Source organism: Lampetra fluviatilis, chromosome 22 (assembly GCF_964198595.1).
Source record: "Lampetra fluviatilis chromosome 22, kcLamFluv1.1, whole genome shotgun sequence".
Classification (NCBI taxonomy): domain Eukaryota; kingdom Metazoa; phylum Chordata; class Hyperoartia; order Petromyzontiformes; family Petromyzontidae; genus Lampetra; species Lampetra fluviatilis.
In genome coordinates, this window is record NC_136296.1 from 6,459,623 (window position 1) to 6,480,750 (window position 21,128).

Sequence of the window (21,128 nt, forward strand, 5' to 3'; positions counted from 1 at the left end):
GTTCGCCAGGTAGTGGAAGGGGTCTCGATGCTTTGTGCTACAGCTGTGGGTGCCCTGGGGAGTTGGGCGTTGTGACTGGCCCTCAGTGCAAATACATACATTGCGGTCACTGCGGTGTGACTGGTATTCGTGCAGAAGGGGCAGACGCGCAGCTTCTACAGCTGAAGGTGACTGAGAGTGCGTGAGCTGTGACTACCTCGGAGTCAAAATAAAACCCCACAGTGTTGCCGCTCTGGAGAATCGAAGTGCAAAGCTAAGGCGCAGGGGAGGAAGCTTACCGACAAACATGGATCCCCTTCACTACCTCTCTTGCAGTGGGCATTGCTTCTTAAGAGCATTCGTGAGGGCATTTAGGCACCCCCCTCCTTACCCCCCCCCCCTTCACTTACAGGGGCATCAGAGCTTAGGAAGACGCCAGGGGGTTGTGGAGTTCATTTAAACGGTTTATTGACAGGTTTCCATTGCACTATAATCCAGGGTGTGTGTGTTTGTGCTGTTATCGATCTCCTTTCATACCCCCCGTGTCGTTGTCGCCGAATCCTCTTGTTCACGGAATACTTTCGAAAAAGGAAAAACGGCGAAATTTTCCTCGTGCAGATGAAATTCGGCGCGGTGTGAGAGATTCCGTGGGGAGCACACGTGCCAATAGCGCCTGTCCTAGGCGGTGTTCGCAGTGCACGTGTGGGTCAGTACGATGTTGGTAACGAGCACACACAGACAGCCACGTAGCCTAGCTGTCAACCTTTGTTTTTGTTAATTTAAACGAATCGGCATCGACACTCTTGCCTTGAAGTCGTCGGGGTTTTATTTTCTCTGATAAAAAAAGAGTAGTTGCTACATTCTAGATTTGAAGCTTTCGTGACTGCAAGGATTCATATTCTTAGTTTTTTTCGGTAAAGTCACGTAGGTAAAAACATTAAAATTAATAAAAGTAAAATAAAAATATAAAAACGTCGTGATTTTTATTTTATTTTACTTTTATTCATTTTAATGTTTTTACCTACGTGACTTTACCGAAAAAACCTAAGAATAGTTGCTACATATTCTTTGGGTCTTTGGGTAAAGTTACGGAGATAGATTTCGTTTTAAAGCTTTCGTGACTGCAGGGATTCATATTCTTGGTTCTTTCGGTAAAGTCACGTAGAAGGGAAATAATAAAAATAAAACAATACAATTCTCACGACGTTTCAATTGCAACACAAGCAATCATCATCAGGTGTGAAACCCACGGTTCAAATATTTGAACCTATCTCCGTGACTTCACAGAAAGACCCCAAAAATACGAATTCCTGCAGTCACGAAAGCTTTCAGTCAAAGAAGTGATCGCTACAGTGACCGTGTTTCTCGCGAGAATCCATCGGGAGTGTTTGTCAGCTCGTTGCTGCCTCTGGCCAACATGCACATCTCGCCCGGGTGCAACAAAAAAAAATAAAGAGCCCGTTGAAGGAATTGCGAGTCAGACTTGCCTGACGACCAGACTTGCCGCACATTCTTTGTGGTCACCAGCGATGGAAGCCGTTTATGGGCTCACCCAGACGCAATAGAACAAGTACAGATAGATATTCGCATGCGTGGCTGTTGTTGACTTTAAGTGGGGGGGGGGGGGGTAACCAGCCTTACATTCTTAATGACCAAACACGTATCCCATAAAATAATTAAAATAAAACATAATAAAATAATTCTCACGACGTTTCGGCCACAACGCAAGCAGCCGTCTTCACCTGAGGACGGCTGCTTGCGTTGTGGCCGAAACGTCGTGAGAATTATTTTATTATGTTTAATTTTTATTATTTTATTACTTCCCTTCTACGTGACTTTACCGAAAGAACCAAGAAGATGAATCCCTGCAGTCACGAAAGCTTTAAATCGAAACGTATCCCCTATATATGTATTTCGATGAGCGCTCACTCACGTGCAAGTCTTGTATGTGTACCACGTAACCAAAGTAAACGTGTAACGTTGGTACAACGTTGGCATGTGGTTGGAACAGGTGGTCCAACGTCGAGCCAACGTTGGCCTGGCGTTCCAAGGTTACCGGGGTGCGTGTTGCCGATACAAACCCAACAATAAAGCCAAAGATCCGCCCACTTCAAACAGATATAACCTTTGGCTGCAGTAGTTCTCTCGCTACATTTCTTCCTGCCACAGCAGTCCACCTGCTGTATTTTCTTCACCTGAAGACGATTGCTTGTGTTGCGATCGAAACGTCGTGATTTTTTTAAATCATTTTTTCTATCTACGTTACTTTACCGAAAGACACGAAGAATATGAATTCCAGCAGTCACGAACACTTTAAGCAAAGATCCCTCGTTTGGCATTTTAAATTCACGGGAATTTGCCTGCTGTTTGGCCGGTGCCTATTTGGGGTCAGTGCCGAATTTGGGATATGGGATTGGCACGGCAGGAATCAAGGCTGAGAGCGAATCCCATGTTTGGATTCCTGATGAGTATCCAAACAATCTGTGGGAAGCCAGGCGAGATTCATGTGCGGAAAAACGCCCGCGGGTCACGGTTTTTGCCGAGCACAGTCCCATAGGCCCCCCCCCCCAATAAACACCACCAAGCGGCCAGCCACAAACAGCACTGTTGAAGGTATAATAGATGATAGTGAACGCGTTTGTAGTGCAGTGCGCACTTGCTACCCACTCTGCCACTGTTGGCTTGCACTTAATCACACGCACAACGACAAAGATCACCCGTATAGCCTTAACAGAGTGTAGGGGCAAGTGCTGTTAGCGAGCACCTATGAAGGCCGGAACGGTACACGAGGGGGTGGGTGGCCAGCATCCACGCCCGACCGCATTTGTCTCCCTAGTGGCAATGTTTACACACTACACCGGTACTCATTTGAGGCTGAGTCGACCTAGGGGAGGCCCGGAACCAGTTCAGATAATTGTCACTGGTGTTGACCGTCAGCGGGAATCGAACCCGTGTCGCCGGGTTCATAGCGCAGCGCGCTAACCGCTACACCACCGCTCCCCACACACACACACAGAGACACACACACACAGAGACACACACACACAGAGACACACACACACAGAGACACACACACACAGAGACACACACACGCGCACGCGCATCCGTGAACGCACCCACGCACATACCGTTAGTGCGACTAACAGACATCCTGTGTCCACACCCCTGTACCTGCCCTGTTTGTTCACCACCTGCCCCGCCCTCCGCGTGAGACATAATGCACACCGGGTCACACTTTGTACCGCACTGTTCGCCCTGCGGTAGCTCACTCTCGCAAACCCAAGCACAGCGGCTCCACGGAGTACACCGGAGCGAGCCATGGAAGAAATAATCTTTAAAGTGCAAGGTACCATTCTTTTTTTCTCTCGTAAACTTTCGCTTTTGTCGCTTGCTGTGAACCACGCGTGACATATGTGATTAGTGTGTGTACGTAGTAGCACAGCAGATACTGTTAGCAATGTAATCTGAGTCTTATATGAGACCAACGTCCTCTGTTCTCTATGTGGGTATGCGTATTTTGTAATGAAGTACTCGTTTGACAGAAAAGTTAAGAGGTTTTATCAACAGCGTACAACAAACGTGTACATTTGTATCCATTATTTTTCAACGCAATTACCTACAACGTCCTTGTCAAAAGTATAGTATATGCTCGGTACATTACCATGGGGCTTTAAAACAAGTTTAACATGAGGCTGGCAGGTTTTTTCCCCCCAATACTTTGTTCTTAAGGCATACATGACATTTACTGCTGACTATTCTTATAAATATATCTCTTCCGAAGTTCAAATCTATTGTATGTATGTTGAACTAAAATATTCATCTCGACCAACATTTCCATTCAGATGTAGCAAGCTGATGGTTTGACATACGGTGTAAGGCTATGGATCCATTGTCTCACGCTGAACAACGCTGGCAATGCGTCACGTCCGTAGTTCTTGTCCTAGTATGTCAAAGCTTGCAATAGCACTGCTGGTAAGCGCACCGTGTGTGTGTGTGTGTCGTGTTACGCCTGCCACGCTTGTAGAGGGAAAACAGGGCGGAACACGTCTGTGCGCAAACGTTGGCATGGCCGCGAAGCGCAAATGCACGCGTTGAACGAATGTCAGCGTCCCCGTGATTGCAGCTCACAGACACAGTGACATAGGTGGGCTATTCACGGCAGTGAGCTCCGCTGTTGGGTTACGTGACCTCTAACGCGTTGAGCGTAGACGTCAACTGAGTGTGCTTCACACGGAAGAAGTGTGATGCGGTGCCGATGGAGGAGTATTTAGTTTTGTAAAAAAAAAAATCCAAAGTGCCACCGCAGTGACTTTAGCCGCTGACGACAACCAGATCGGGACCCGCTTCAGCCTTTGTAGTTTTACCCTTTATTCTTAGAGAGAAGCGATTGACTCGTCCGGATTAACTGGATAACCGTGCAGTCGACAAACCAAAATCTATCAGGTGAGATACATCCGTTGCGAATATGCGACGTTCTGCCCCGTCTTTGCTAGAATTGCTAAGAGGGCCACTGTTTTTCTTTTACGCGGAAACATTGAAGGCAACCTCACCCCCCCCCCCCCATGGACTTCGGACAAACACGGGACAATTGCCCATTTGCCACGAGACGTATTTTGTTGTATTGCAGACGGCAGTAAATGTGCACCCATTGACCGAGCCTCAGGCCATGCCTCCCGAATGCCCTCACTTACTCTCCAGTCACTTTCCCCGGGTGTGCTGAGAAAAAAAAGCATCGGAGTACATCTGAGCGAGTAATTGGTAAAACAAATATATATATACTTTATAGCCAGATACAGACAAACAAAAAGAAGATCCCATCAATTGTATTATGAAAAGCCAAATCTGTGCCAGTAACCGTGTAATACGTGTGCTGGTGCAGTTGCATGAGACATGACGAATGCATGTTGAAAACTAAAATGATCGGTATTCATCTCTGTTTAATATCACTGTTACGAGCCTCTTGATCGTCACTTAGAAGTTGAAATGCACTTCGCGTGTGTGATCCATACTCACGTGAAACTGCACACGCATGCAAAGATCGTGGTACATTACTAATGCATTAATGCGATTCATAAAATGCACAGAAATACATTGAATCCGCATCCCGCATCTCCGGTTAGCACGATTGTCTACGTACGGTGTGGACGAAGTTCAACATTATGTCATAGGCTAAAAGGTCGGTGATGCCGTTTAATTCTTTAGCGTATGCTGAACAAGTTTTCACCACCATGTTAGCTTTTGTTTAGTTAAGTAAATCAGAATCAAGACAAATGACAAAGTACTCTATCGTGTACAGCACAGTTAGATGACCTGTAATCAGACGTCTGCCTCAGTAGCTTTCCCCCTCTTTTTTTCGTTGAACCTATCTACGTGACTTTACCGAAAGACCCAGAGAATATGTAATCAGACAGTTTCTTCAAATCTCTTCTTCTCAGCCTTCCTGCCGATGCCTTCACTCCACTCCAACAGACATAAAATGCCTCAGCCCGGATCATTCTTCACCTCCCCCACAATGCCCGCACTTCTGCTCCCCTTATTACCAACTCCACTGGCTTCCTGTCTAATACCGCTGTCTGTTTCCAAATCGTCACTCTCATCTTTAAATCTTTCCATGATCTTACCCCAACCCTAGCGTGCTTGCTTCTCTCATCTCTCACGACCAGGGCCGGATGAAGGCACGGGGGCTTTAGAGGTTGCAGCCCAGGGGCCTCTGCCAGCTGGAAGGGCCTTCAGAGATGAAGTGAAACGTTATTTCACTCGTGAATGTTGAATTGTATTTGTTGTTAGCCTTGTAGAAATACATTTTATTTTTCTTCAGCTTTGTTTTCATTTTGAAAATATTACTGGGGGGCGGGGGGGCTCACAGCATCCTGTAGCCCAGGGTGCCTACACAATCTTAATCCGGCCCTGCTCACTGCTCTGTTCCATTCCAGCTTCCTCTCCGTGCCTCCCTCGCCCCTGCGTCCACGCTTTTGTTCCTTTCCCCTTCGAGCTCCCCTTCACTGGAACCAACTCCCGCTGCACGTCAAACAATCATCTTCACTGTGGCCTGCTTCTGACCCTGCTTCAAAACGACCCTCGTACCTTTAACCGAGCCCACCCTTCTGTTACAGCCGCTCCCACCAACTGCTACGACCAGGTCTACCCCAACCCCTATCGTTACCACTACCACTATCGCTACCCCAACCCCTATCACTACCCCAGCCCCTATCGCTACCCCAACCCCTACCACTACCCCAACCCCTACCACTACCCAACCCCTATCACTACCCCAGCCCCTATCACTACCCAACCCCTATCACTACCCCAACCCCTATCACTACCCAACCCCTATCACTACCCCAACCCCTATCACTCACCTTACCCCTACCTACCTTTCCCCCCTTGCTCTCCCAACTATCACCATAACTCCACCACCACGTTAAATAACCCCAATTTTTCATCTTAACCACTCTCATCATATGCACCATTCTTTTTATATAATTACAGACTCGATACAAATTGTTATCATTCGTGCATTTGGTATTCGGGCCATTCTCATAGCTGAAGGCTATCGCGAAGGCATTGTGTTTCAAAGACAGGTGTTGTTGGCAGTAGTTTGTGTGTTGAACTTCTTTCGCACCATACATAGCTCACAGTCGGGGAATTTTTCCATGTGGCTTCAAGCAATTGGATCCGTCACGAATCATTTTCAAGTTTGACAAATGTTGAGCGCAACACCAGTGCAAGTGGCCGACTCTTTTTCGAATAACATCGCAGGGTCTGCATACGCCCGCAGTATTAACCAGGGCGCCCGTCGGGCTCGAATCGGGAACTTCTGCATCGAGCGGGTCAACACGCTGACGCTTCATCCTCTTAGTTTTTTCGGTAAAGTCACGTAGGTAAAAAATGAAATTAAAATTAATAAAAATAATAATAGAAATAAAATAATAAAAAAAATCACGACGTTTCGGAGGCAACACAAGTCTCCGTCACCAGGTGGGACCGTCACAACTAGATTTGCCAAGTTAAGGGGGAGGAGGGGGGGGGGAGCTTATCAGAATGTGGTAGCCAATGAATGGAACGTATTGGGAGGGGGGGGGGGGCTAAAATAGAGCACGACGTGTACGTGGACGTGTTTGTGCGCAAGCCCCTGTTGGTGCACATGATAGAAGAAAACGAAAATGCCCATACTTCGATTTAAAGCTTTCGTGAATGCAGGGATTCATCTTCTTGGTTCTTTCGGTAAAGTGACGTAGAAGGGAAATAATAAAATAATAAATGAATGCCATTCAGATGCTGTCTTCCCGACAGACCTGTTCTTCACCTGAGGACGGCTGTTTGCGTTGTGGCCGAAACGTCGTGAGAATTATTTTATTATGTTTTATTTTTATTATTTTATTATTTCCCTTCTACGTGACTTTACCGAAAGAACCAAGAAGATTAAAATGCCCATGTTGTTTTTACCAGTGTTGGCTGACAATCAAATACGAAAAAGGAGATTACTGTTCAACGCTTGGCCGCGTCATCGGCCCCAGTATGAGCAGACAGTGGCTGTGTCGTTTCACTTGCAGGACACGACCCTGGTGAGCACTGCACGTGGGCTCCAAAGGGGCACGTGCAATCAGCAGCCCGCATTGTTAGGGTGCCTTTATGCTGCACTTTAACTGCAGGCTGTCTGAACCGTGGGTACGAATACACTTTGGCAAGCAGTTACATATTATATGGAATCATCAAAGGTGATGCTGTTTGGCACGTGATTGTTTTTAAGCATTACCCTATGAGCAAATCGATAGAACTAAACATTTATTTTCACTTTCCCCCGCCCCCCTCCCCCAATTATATTCCAATTGTGGCACGAGACAAACATAATTTGAAATCCGCTACCGGTGACTGGATTGAGACCATCAACTCACGACACTTAGAACACCCAAGATGTATTGCAGGCGACTTGCACGGATTTTAACCCGGCATCTCGGTGGTGCTGTTCTTCGGGCCAATTCAATTGACAACAAAAGTATTGGAGCTACAAAGATGTAACACGACACGTGTACATGCTACTGAAGCATAACCATTACATTCCGATGGTATAACAGAAACAGACTATTGTACATTGCCAGTTTAACACGTAGGCTTTCGCGTGCAAAGCCACAATATTTATAATCTGAGTACGACTCAGGTTGTTAATGTAGTGACTCAGATTGTAAATGTTGTAAATGTTGTGGCTTTGCTCTCCAACACACCGGTGTGCTGTACTAGTAACGAATTGGCCACGTTCTGTTTACGTGACAAACCTTACTCATTGGTTGTGTCGGGTGGTGGCGGGTTTCATGACACATTCATATGTAGGTGATCTAACCCCAAAAACCTGTATTATGGATATTGTACGTTGCATTATTATATTTGTACATACACGTATGTATGCGTGCATGCGTTAACATATTGGCAGTGTTCATATGCTTACACTTATGTATGTGTATGAATTCACGGATGTAAGCTATTGAGCCATCGTACGCTTGGGGCGTCCATCTGCTGGACAATGAAGTGGCTGTAAGGGGCATTATAGCAGCGAGCAGTAGTGTGTGTGTTTAACCTTGGCGTGCAGAGTGGGAGCGTTTTCTCCTCGTCGTATGTGGCGTCTTCTCTTGGTGCTCCAGTTTCTTGCCACATGCAGAAATACTTGATATGTAACGGGGCCCACGTGCTCAGGCATGACTTTCCTGAAAAAAACGAACGTTGTTATTCTTTTATTATGTTGCTCTAAGTATGGATGCTGCCATGGTCTGATGGTTCCCACACTGGACTTGCAAAGCATGAGTTTGCCCATCCGATCCCTCGGTGCGGCAGTTAAAACAGAGCACGTTTTTATTTTAATATCTCCCCTACCTCTGGTTCCCCAGCAGTATAACTTTGTACACCGCTGTTGGCTGATTGGCAGGTTACGTATGTGTAGAGTTCTGGTACTCCCACTTCTTCTAATGCGTCGTGCCAGTGGTAAAGAGTCGGCCAGATGCCCTCTAAGAGATGCCCTCTAAGAGAGGGCGTCTCGAGCTCCCTAGAGGAGAGAGGTCCTGCCGCCAGTGGTGATGTGAACGTGCAATTGCTGACCTGCGGAAGATCGCTGAGTTTTGATCTTTCACGAAGCTCATGGTCCACCCTAAACCGCATCCATTGCGGTTTAGGATGCACAAATGGAAAATTAAAAAAAACCTCCAATGTTGCGACTGTGGTTATCCAGAACGATGCAATGCCCGATCCACAAATACGAGGGAGACATCACAGCGATACGCTCCGCTACTGCAGCTGACGCGTTTTTCTGGGCTTGACCACCTGGATGTGAAATTGTAGTCGTTGCTCTGCATCGACATCAGCAGCCCTACGAAAGGAGGAATCACGATTGCAGGGCCTGCACCTTTATCTCTCCCATTGTTGCAGGGGACTGCTGCGCCCAATGTACATCTGTTTGCCGTCAATTGGCCCCCCAAACGCGTACGTGAGCCACGGGGTTTTCATTCCGCCCGGGGGTGTATTTTCAACCTGTTCCCATATTGGACGGAGGGCGACAGACATTAGTGACCTTCGAGCAATGCGCCGGGACGGAAGGGACGCGGGTGCCCTTGTTGCACGTACAGTGGTGTTACGTTTCCATCAGAGGTGGAGACTGAGCGCTGAGCGAGTGCGCACTTGGGTCACCCGCGCAGAGAAAGGCTGCACAGCCGAGGGGAAGAGGCCGACGCACGGCTGGACAAAGGGAGAGAGAGAGAGACAGAAAAACAACTCCAAGAAAAAACTTATTTAGGAACGTGAAGACGTGAACACGCGCAAGCAGCGAAGGGCACGGCGATCGCGAGTGCAGACAGATGTTACCATACGGATGATTAATAGTCTCCATATTCTCAACGTATGGTCATTGAGTCGAGGAATTATTATAATTTGAATCCGATTACAAACGTGCAATATTTTATGTTAAACGTGTCCATGCAACAACAACAAAAAACCCGTCGATGTACGTATTGCATATAGATCATTCACATTTGCTGCAGCTTTAAAAGGGTGCATCTTGCAGCGCAGAAGTTAGTCATTCTTCTACAGGGGGCTGAAGAGCAATTGTACCAAGAAGCGCGATTTCATTTCATCGCAGAATGACACGCCCGGCGTAAACATTTTGCGTACGAGTGGATTGTCCTCTCGAGCGTGGTAACTTTCCCTTTTTTCTCCCCCCCCCCCCCAAACACAAAATAAATAATTAAGCCGAACGATTCAGAAATTTGGAAGAGGAAAGGCACGATATTGCCAACGACAACGGGAGTAGTGTAGTGCATCGTTTTGCAGCCGTCTGCCAAATCACTCGGAGGCTTTTTTTTATTATCAAGCAAAGCGAGTTCCTTTTGAACTAAATGTGGCAAGATGTGACTTCATCTGGCGCTACGGTGCTGGGGTTCGTGGCAGGGCACGTCATAGCCTTGTGGCTGTGCTGGAGATCTCGGAAGAGGCTGCAAGGTAAGTTTGGGCAATACTGGCGTCATACATAACTGGGTATGGAATTGATAACGCAATAAAAAAAATGAAATTTGATCATTTAAGTTGTGGTTGCTAATCGGGTATTATCCTCACAAAAAAACTAAAAGAATATGCAATTCGAATAATAACACGGTTAATCGAGAGCTATACATTAATGTGACACTCTTTTAATCTATATCTGTAAATGCCACGCTGAACAGGTAACATTTTAAGTAAGTTTGTTTAAAGCATTGGATGGGTTGCCCAATCACCAAATTATTTCTCAACGTGACATTAAAGTAACACAGCGCGAAACAGACAGATGCCTATAATAGTAGGGTTATTTCCCATTTTTTTCTGGCAACAAAACTGAAACCTTTTTACAAGGAATCATGTGTGCATTAACCACAATACTTGTGGTCAAAATGCAAACAAAAAACACACTCTGATAACATATGCATTGTCCTTTCAAGTATTGTGGTTAATGTACACATTATTCTTTGTAAAAAAGGTTTCAGTTTTGTTGCCAGAAAAAAGTGGAAAAACCATATTATTATATTTTGGTACTGGCAAAGGAGGTCTAATGAGACAGATGCCTTTTAAGCCATGGCGATGACATCATACGTCATGCTCACGCCTCTCCTCCCCGTGACATTGTTACATGACGTCATATCGCGACATCGCATGTCACGCGCCAATCACGTCATCTCGTTGTGTCTTGGAACGTGTGTGTCATTAATGCTAATTGAATATTTCCAAGCATAAAGGCGTGTTGGAAAACATTACAGGATCCATGCGGGTGTACGATTTTTATTCCTTGTGTTTAAAAAGTATATCTTGATTGGATTGGGTTGTCACACGATAAGCATTCCGTGAAGTTTGGTTCCATTTTCAACACTATTTACTGGAATTGATTATAATCGAGTCCGCGACTTTTTTTTACGATCAGGGGAGAGAGCAGAGGAGAAGGAGTGCCCTCCCATGGGGGCCACGTTTATATGTGGCTAAGAGGGGAGGCATTATCTCGTGAAGCAAAGGAGGTCAAGGCATTCGAGACGGAGAATGATTCAATATGAATAAGCAATAGACACCTTGCAATGAATGAGAGGATAAGAAGAAATGGATGGATGGTTGAAAGGGCATGCGAATGTAGTGTAGCAGTTAGCGCGCTGCGCTTCGAACCTGGCCAACCGAGTTCGATTCCCGCTCACGGCCAACACCAGTGACGATTATCTGAGCCGGTCCTGGGCCTTCCCTAGGTGTACTCAGCCTCAGATAAGTACCTGGTGCGGTGTGTAAACATCGCCACTGGGGAGACGAAGGTGGCCGGATGTGGTGCTGGCCACACACCCCCTCGCGTGCCATGCCGGCCTTCATAGGTGCTCGCTAACAGCACTTGCCCCGAAAGCATGTTAAAGCTATACGTGAGATCTTTGTAAGGAGCAGACAATACTAGGATGGCATGGAGCCTCCAGCTGCACAGACCAAGTGATAAGCCCAGGATGGGCAGAGTTTTTCCTGTCTGAAAGATAACAAGCGTCCCCTTTATCAGCACACATTTCAGTCTGCTTACTTTTGCTTTGTCCTTTTATTTAAGATTATGAGCTTTCCAGGAAACCAAATAAATAGGGACTTTTGTCCAGAAAAAAACTCCCAAGCAATTGATTCCGCACCAATGTTATTATTGCATTATGTCCATAAATTTGGTCCACAAACAAATCATCCGGTGATCCGGTGAATGTTTTTCATGTAAAAGTTTTTTGGATTAAGGTGAGTGTCTGCGAATCATGCCTCTGTCGCAAATTCTAGAACCTTTTTTCGTATGTAAAATTACGGATGATAAAGTACAAACATGTAATCAATAAGAATCATAGAAAGGCAGGCAAGTTAGATTTCTTGGACATGTAATGAGAAGACAGAGACTGAATATCAGATTTTTACTGGGAAAATTAAAGGTGCAAGAAGCCAGGAAAGAGTGAATTATGAACGTAAGCCGTTTAAACAATTGCATTCAACTGGGAGTATCTGTTGAAAAGTTATTGAGTAATATCATGGACATAACTGAATGGAAGGAAGGATGGCGATGATCGCTGATGTCTTTGAGAAAAGACGTGGCACATAGAACATTTTATATGAACATTGCCATTGCCTTATTGACATATCTATCCCTGCTTCTACAAAGACAATTTAGCATTGGTCTTCTAATATTGCTGTCATTTTAATGATTTGTATTTTTTTACGTAATGTATGCATGTCGAACTTTTTTTCGTACCGTACGAAGCCGACCGTGCGAATCAGAGGTCACTAATATGCTGTGCAATCTCGTGTACCAAATTGCTGTGAATCACAACTTACAGAAATTCTGCAATTAGCAAGGAACACGAAAGCACACTGAGCCCCTTTGGACATTAACGATCTTCTGATATTCTTTGGAACAACAGGCCTTAAGCATGTCGAAGCCAGGGCCACGTTAAATAAAGAACAATTACCAAGCAATAACCTTCATAACAAGAATAGCTCTGTGTACTGGAAATGTCTCGTCAATGCAATGCTGGATGAAGGCCTCTCCATGCTGTCGAGGGGGTTATTTGACCATACTTCACCACGCCGGTCAGTGCAGGTTGTAAGGTGGTGAGGTGTAAGCAGGGGAGGATCCAGGACCGTGTCAGATATCACTGATGTTAGCCGTGGGTGGGATTTGAACTCAGATCACTGGGTTCGTTACTATTATTCATAACCACTGTGTCACAGCTCCATCCCGATGTTTTGGCAGTCCTATTAAAATAATTATGCAAGTCAATAAAGTAACAATGTATCAAATTCCTTCATGTTAAAATGTCATTAATGTATTGGTAACCACATCTTTAGTAGTAATATGATGAAAGTATTTACAAAGATCAATGACCATACGCTGCATTATACCACTATGCAAAACTCTGAAATCACCCTACAGATGAAAATACATTCATTATATTAGTGTCACTTGCGAACATTCTTGTCTGTGCCCTTAATGAATAGCACAGCCTTTGTTTCTTCTATGAGCTCCATGCAGGCTCTACGTGACAGAGGGCATGTTTACAAGTGACTTAATTTATCGGTGCCTACAGCTGTCGCATTCTTGCACTGACAGGACACTTACAGGGAGGCATTATCCGCGCATTTTTGTTGTTTTTTCACGTACTTTTGTTTTCATTGTCGCTATCATCTCCGGCTCAGATAATCACTTCTGCGGTGGGTGGGGGGGGTCCAATTAAAGTCCATTAAAATCCCGCACTCAAAATACGACTTGGGTGTTGCGTATTAAACGTGACCCTGTTTAGCTCTGTTTATTTTACGGACAATATAACCTCCCCCATGTATGTGTAGATGACATCAGACCAACAGGTGAGGGTCCACCCTGCCGTTTGCATCGTGAAAATGAAAGCCAAATCTGGGTGACCCAGTGGTCAGAGTGCTTGCCTTTGGGGTCCTGTGTTCCCGACCTCCTGTCCACCTTGACTGGGCCGTTGGATGACACTTTATTTCTTGGACCTCTTTGTCTTTGCGAAGGGTCACACAGTACGGGTTTTGCGATAGGAGGCCATTGTGAACAAGTTACTGTGTCAGTGTCCAGTGAGCGACCTTAATCGGTAATGGTTCAGCCCTGCGATTGCTTGCTCACACCACAACAGGTGGCACCCCCCCCCAGTAGAGGCAGCAGTAGAGAGCCACACCTGAGGATATTTAGTCTTCATATTCTTGATTCTTTCGGTAAAGTCACGTAGATAGACAATAAAAAATAAAATTACATTAAAATTTAATTAAAATAAAAGCAAAAAACCCACGACGTTTCGATCCCAACACAAGCAGTCTTCATCAGGCGAGATAACATTTTTTAAATGTTCTATCTATGTGACTTTACCGAAAGAACCGAGAATGAATTCCTGCAGTCACGAAAGTTTTAAGTAAAAATATTTGTCCTTCTATTCCACACTGGCCAGGCATCATTTGACCTCACCGCGAGTCACCTGCCGATCGATGAACGATGTTTATTTTTGGGTGGACAAAGGCACATGAGATTGGCCCTTGCTTCAACTGCCTTGATGGAAGATCAACCTGTGGATTTCTCCCCCAGTGCGGTGACCATCAACTCCACGGCAGCATCCCTGTAAATATTTTTGAATCGGAAAAATCTCCTCCTTTTTGTTGCTGTTGTAAACGCTTGCCAGGGAGGGGCATCCTCGCACTGCATCGAGTGGAATCCGCCGTGCAAGAAATGCATTTACCTGTCATTGGTTTGATGCGTTGTCTTAAACAGTGCCCCCTAGCACTCTCTGAGTTGTTGTTGAATCCGATCGAGAGCTGTTGCGAGTCGGTTGTTTGCTACCAAGCAACAAATGTGGTCCTATTATCCACGGGCCTATCTGTGATTTGGCTCCATTTATCCGCGGGTAATGGCGGACAATAGGAGGAATAGGGCCCTCAGTAATTGAAGTTTTTTTTTCCCGCGGGACCATACTACTTCTGTGAATTATAGGAGTCCTGGGTAATAGGGTCGATGGATTAACCATAGCAAAGAGAGTTAAATGTGAATTACTAATACGAAACGACCATTTATTGCTTCTGCTTTTGTAAGCTGTGAAATAAATGCCACCATTGTAATGGCTGCAGAGCACACACATCACATTATACAAATGGATGTGACATTATTCAAAGGATTACGGTAAAACATCTTCATTCGCGGATGTTTTCTTTCCACTTCGATGGAGGAAGTGAGATCGAGAGTAAAAGTGAGGGGTTTAGCTCTGAACGTGGAGTTGTTGGATAGACTTTCTCGTGGTGACAGTACGTCTGTTGAACGTCATCATCACATCATTCGATATATATAAAACTTCCAAATGCACGGCATTATTTTTTTTGTATTGCCTTTATTCAAATTTATAGTATTATTTGTGTGGTTATCTATTTGTATTGCGCAATTTTAAGTACGCATATGGATGTTATTTATGTGTACAGGACAGGATGAATGTTATGAAAGATTTTACTGGTAGGAATCTCCTGGTTACACCAGCCCACAGGGGATTATTGTGTCCGTCCGTCGTGCATCCAAAAATAGGAGGGGTGGGGTTGGGTGGAGAGAGGAGGGGCTGGGTTGGGAGGGTGGGGAGGGGCTGGGTGGGGAGGGGCTGGGTGGGGCTGGGTGGGGGGTGGGAGGGGTGGGGCTGGGTGGGGCTGGGTGGGGAGGGGCTGGTCACCCCGTGGTGCCCTTATAAAACTCAACGTTTAACCTACTCACACCGGCTTGTGCTCGCCCTCACAGTCGGCCATATTTGCGGAATACACCACGCCGCCGTTGACCCTGGCCATTGACCGAGCAACCCAACGTTCCTACCAGCTCCCTCCGCAGGAATGTGTTCACATTCTCCCGTATACTTCGTCAAACCAGAGGAACCCAACTGCCCCTGTTCCCCAAATCTAAACGAAGTATCTACATTCGCGAATTCTACTTTCGCGCAGATATTTAAGAACCGAATCCTCGCGGATGTCGAGGCCTTACCGTATTACATTATGCAAAGGAGTACCACATGATGCAAATATGTTGCGCTCGCGGGGCAAAGTAAGATGAACCGAAAGTCCAAAGTTCGTTTTGAAATTTTAATAAATACCAGTGCCTCTGACATGCAGATGGGTCTACACTGCATAGCTTACCACCCTCTCGATAGGATGTTATGATGGTCTTCTTGGGGCGTCACTGTGGAGAAATGTTAACTCCCTTGCCTGGTATACAGGCGGTCGTGGGTTCGATGCCGACCCTGACGCCTGCTGCTGTATATTTCGAGTTTGCATGTCTCTCTCCCCATAATCGCGTGGATTTTTATCCAGGTCCTCCGGCTTTCCCCTCCACATTTAGAAACACACGTTTAGAGTGCTCGGCTTCTATAAATGTCCATATGATACGCCTCTTAATTCGACTATCATTTGTGGATATGTCGCTTCTGAAACATAGCTACGTAGCTCACTGGGCCTTACTTGGTAAAATAAAAAAAAAATAGGTTTAAATAGTCACTCTTTGGCTATTTTGGTAAAGTCACGTAGAAAGAAAATAAATTAAATAATGGAGTACGACGTTTCGATTGCAACACAAGCAACCGTCATCAGGTAGAACTACATTTGAGAGAGAGACAAAACACAGACATGGAGACACACAGACACACAAGCAGAGAGAGACAACACAAAGACACACAGAGAGAGAGAGACACAACATAGACACACAGAGAGACACACAAGCAGAGAGAGACACACAACATAGACACACAGAGAGAGACAACACAGATACACAGAGAGACACACAACATAGACACACAGAGAGACACACAAGCAGAGAGAGACACACAACATAGACACACAGAGAGAGACACACACAGACACACAACATAGACACACAGACAGACACACAAGCAGAGAGAGACACACACAGACACAGAGAGAGAGAGACACACAACATAGACACACAGAGAGACACACAACATAGACACACAGAGAGACACACAAGCAGAGAGAGACACACAACATAGACACACAGAGAGAGACAACACAGAGACACACAGAGAGAGACACATACAGACACACAACATAGACACACAGAGAGAGACACACAACATAGACACACAGACAGACACACAGAGAGAGACACACACAGACACACAGAGAGAGACACACAACATAGACACACAGAGATCCAATGCCTCTGTGTCGTGGCCTCTACCTGATGACGGTTGCTTGTGTTGCAATCGAAACGTCGTACTCTTATTTAATTTATTTTCTTTCTACGTGACTTTACCGAAAGAACCAAAGAGTAATTCCTGCAGTCACGAAAGCTTCAAATCAGGTTTAAATAGGTTTTGTCTACCTGTTGACCTTAGTACGTGAAGTAAACATCTCTCAAGGTTTGGCTGCTCTGACTATATTATCTTCTCCCATGTGCAACGAGGTGTAGTGCTTACATGTCCGTACGTTCTGTGAATACATAGACGCCTACTCGTATCCTTTCTGCATCCATACGGTTAAACTAATGTCCGCGTAACAAAAACTAAATGCGTTCGCTAGTCACACTGCTGCGCTGAAATGCTAAACGACACAACGAGCGATGTGTTCTGCAATGGTCCTTCGGGCGGTGTTGACAATTCTGGTGAGAGTATTTTTTTTCACCGTTGCCAACGGAGTATCACATCTTTTTAAATCCTTTATATTAAGTTCGCTTGCTTGCTTTGGACCGTGCAAATATTTCGGTCGTTTTTTAACCCACTTCCCGTGATCCAATCGAGCTGACATTTTGCACACAGACTCGTTCTGCGTGACAATGCATTTTCGTGAAATTTTTTTTCCAAAATTTGACACTGTTTAGGGAAATTTTTTTAAATATTTAATTACCAATTGTTTAATGCTGCCAGACAATCATCTGACCCATAGGTGGTAGCCATCTCAAGCCAGAGGACGAGAGTACTCTAGCCGCCTCGATGCCACGCATATAAAGGATTTATAGTGAAAAACTTAGTTTTTACGGGTTAATTTTTTTCGTTCTATACCCTCAGTGCCAAATGCGATAAAAAAAAATGTATTGCAAATTTCACACTGCGTGTTCGCTTTGAGGAAGTTCAACTTCACACCGGCCAATTTATTTGTCTCAAAGCTCTGCGTTGATGCTCCCCTTAGTTTGTGTTAAAATAAAATGTGCTTTTGTCTGGCACTGCACATTTTGCTGCATGTTATTCTAAAAGTGGACAGGAAGGCAATGTAGAGACATGAAAATGAAATTCAAAGGAAATCAGTTTTTTTTTTGCCCCACCTTCAACACTCATCCTGTTGTTTATTTTCCTTGCTCAGAAAAAAAGATCCACTTATTCTCGTTCTGTCCAGCGTATTTTTCAGTGTCATACACTGTCCACCGAAACGTGTTAGCCTTTGCCATCAATCAAAATGACTGCACACTGATCCCAGGGCACCAATTGTTTGAATTTTTCGGGTTGTTTTTTTGCTTCAAGGGCCGGCCCCAGGTAGGTGTGGCCAGTCCACCCCTAGTCAGAGTGAGAATGAGAGGAGAGAGGGGGGGGTCGAGGTTTCCTTGGCGGAAAGGGTGGGGGTACGCAGAGTGAGTGAAAAAAAAGGAAAACGCCTATAAAGATATTCTGCAGCAGCAGAACAACGAGACCCAAGCGTGGCCAAGAGAGAGAGAGAGAGCGAGTGCCCTTGGCAGCGAGCCCAAGTCGGCAGCACGGCAGCAGCAGCATCACAGCCCCTAACCCGTCCGAGCAGAATCCTAAAAAGAAGCCGTATCCGCCCGGAGGACTGCCGGACAAATGGCGTTCAGCAACTCCCCGGGATTTCTGGAAAACAACGTGTTCGAGGACTCCGTTTTTAGGGGCGCCACGGCCGACAGCTTTGTGGTGGTGTCGCAAACGCCCGAGAGACTGTCCGTGGCTTCCCCCTCCTCCGTCTCATCTTCATCCTCCTCGCTCTACAACAGAGAGTGGCGGGCGGCTGATCTGACCGGCGGCGGTAGCCTGGCGTCTCTGATGTGCTGTACCGGTGGGTTGGGGTACTCGGTGCCCTTCTCGCTTGGGTCTCGTGGTTTTTTGTTGTTTCCTGTGGCGCGTGTCAATGGTAGAGCAATAGCGGTCCAGCCAAAAGGAGGCTTACTTAACTCTTAATGGTAACAAATGGTAGCTTCTTGACTAAATGTTTGGGAGTTTGCATGTTCTCTCTCTCTCTCCCCCGTGGTCACGTGGATTTTTCTCCAGGTTCTCCGGTTTTTCTGTCCACATTTGCGTTGAGAGTTTTTTTGGGCTGCTATAAATGTCCACGCGATAAGCCACTTCGTTGACCTATAATTTGTGGCCAGGTCGCTTCTGAAAATAACTATTTAGCTCAATGCGCCTTACCTAGTAAAATAAAATTAGTTTTAGTTTAAATGTTGTTTTGTATCATCATGCATGTTCAGTTTACTGAAGCTCAAGTTACGTGAACATTGCCGCTTTAATATTGTTAGCTGTTGTCTGTGTGAGGTATGTGTGGCTGGTTGCCAGCACCACACACACCCTCCACAAACAGAAACCACATGTACCAGATGCACATCACACACACACACCCTGAAACTGCATTATCTTAATTGTTTATTATTTAACGCAGTTGTTTCCTGTAATAATTTGGAACACCCTTTGCTATCAGTGTGACGTACTGTCACATGATGTATTTAGTATGCATGTTTATTTTAACGTAAGTGCTTCAGTAAGTAATGTTATTCAGTACCACTCCACGTGTTTTGTTTTTTTCTGCCAGCTGCTACTCAGACACTGTTTTGTTTAAAAACACGTGGCCTTGTTTCCATAGCTCAGCAAAACAAGTTAACGTACAGCATTATACATCTTTTTTTTATTCCTTTCGAGATTAGTTAAAACTTTAACATATTAACATGTTAATATGTAACATATGTAAAACTATAGTTTAGTTTCGGAGGCTTTCTGGGTTCACGTTCTTACACGGTCTTATCATTCTCGCACAATTCCTGACATTAAATATTTATCTGCTGTCTTTTCACACACACACATAATGGACTCAAATTCCTTTGAGGGTGTGAACTGGAGATTCTTTTCTTACAGGTGTTTTTTGTTATCCTCCCTCTGTGTTTCAGTGCACACGAGAAATGGTCACTCCTTTACTATTTATTCTTTTCTAGTTTCAATAGGTGTCTTTATAATGGGAGTTCAATTAACTCGAAAGGCCAACCAAGTCTATTGAAACACTCTGCGTGGGTGAAAGTGACCTTTTTATTTAAATGTGCTAAATGGATCATAACTCGGTGTTATGAATGAATATAGCCACAGTAAGTCGGTGGGGTAAAGTGTGGGTATTCCCACCTGTTCTGTCTGGTCAGCGTGGTAGGATAGGACAAATCCCTTATTGGGCCCTCTCTCTGGCGCTCCCTCTAGTGGAGGGTCTTCCATCAGCAGTGGCTTGAGCAAGCACTTGCAAGGCTGCACCTTTACTTCATTCAACAAAGACATTATAATTAGATATACCATCTATAATTATTACAGGAGCATGTTACATCAAAAAGGTTGTGCCCTGTGTTACCCTGCGATGAAATGTTTAATAAAACATGAAGGATTGTCACGGATAAAAGGCACTAACCTGAAAGAATATAGATGAAATAAGATGTAATTCGTAATCTTATATAAAACACTCCTTAGAAGGAATTGGACAAGCGACCCAATGAGGAAATCTCGTGACAAAGTCTTGAGACTCAGTGGGGATTTTCAGGTTAAAAACATTATCATTTTTCGATTTAAAGCTTTCGTGACTGCAGGGATTCATCTTCTTGGTTCTTTCGGTAAAGTCACGTAGAATGGAAAGAATAAAATAATAAAATAATTCTCACGACGTTTCGGCCACAACGCAAGCAGCTGTCCTCAGGTGGAGAACAGGTCTGTCGAGGAGACAGAGTCTGAATGACACACCCCAGGCTTGGAGCGACTATTTAAGCTGGGATGGAGAGGCGAAGAGCGCCTTGACAAAATAATTTGCATATCAAGAGGAATTTAGCATATTTATGGGAAATGCAGATATGCGATTAGTACTACTTGTGAAATGCGTAGGAGGTTTGGTGAGGGCTTAAAGTCATTATGCCATCATTG

General features: G+C 45.1%; 1 protein-coding gene across 2 annotated transcripts in view; it reads left to right on the forward strand.

Moving 5' to 3' along the window:
* PLEC (plectin) overlaps nucleotides 1-21,128 on the forward strand; it is a 174,928-nt gene that overhangs the window by 51,123 nt on the left and 102,677 nt on the right. Inside the window, exon 1 of one of the 2 annotated variants that reach the window (XM_078866309.1) lies at nucleotides 18,602-19,023. The exons of the other annotated variant lie outside the window; for it this stretch is intronic. Coding sequence (XP_078722435.1) covers nucleotides 18,795-19,023 — 229 coding nt within the window. The 5' untranslated portion in view covers nucleotides 18,602-18,794. Of the gene's footprint in view, nucleotides 1-18,601; nucleotides 19,024-21,128 lie in introns of those variants that run through there. 2 annotated transcript variants of the gene reach the window in all.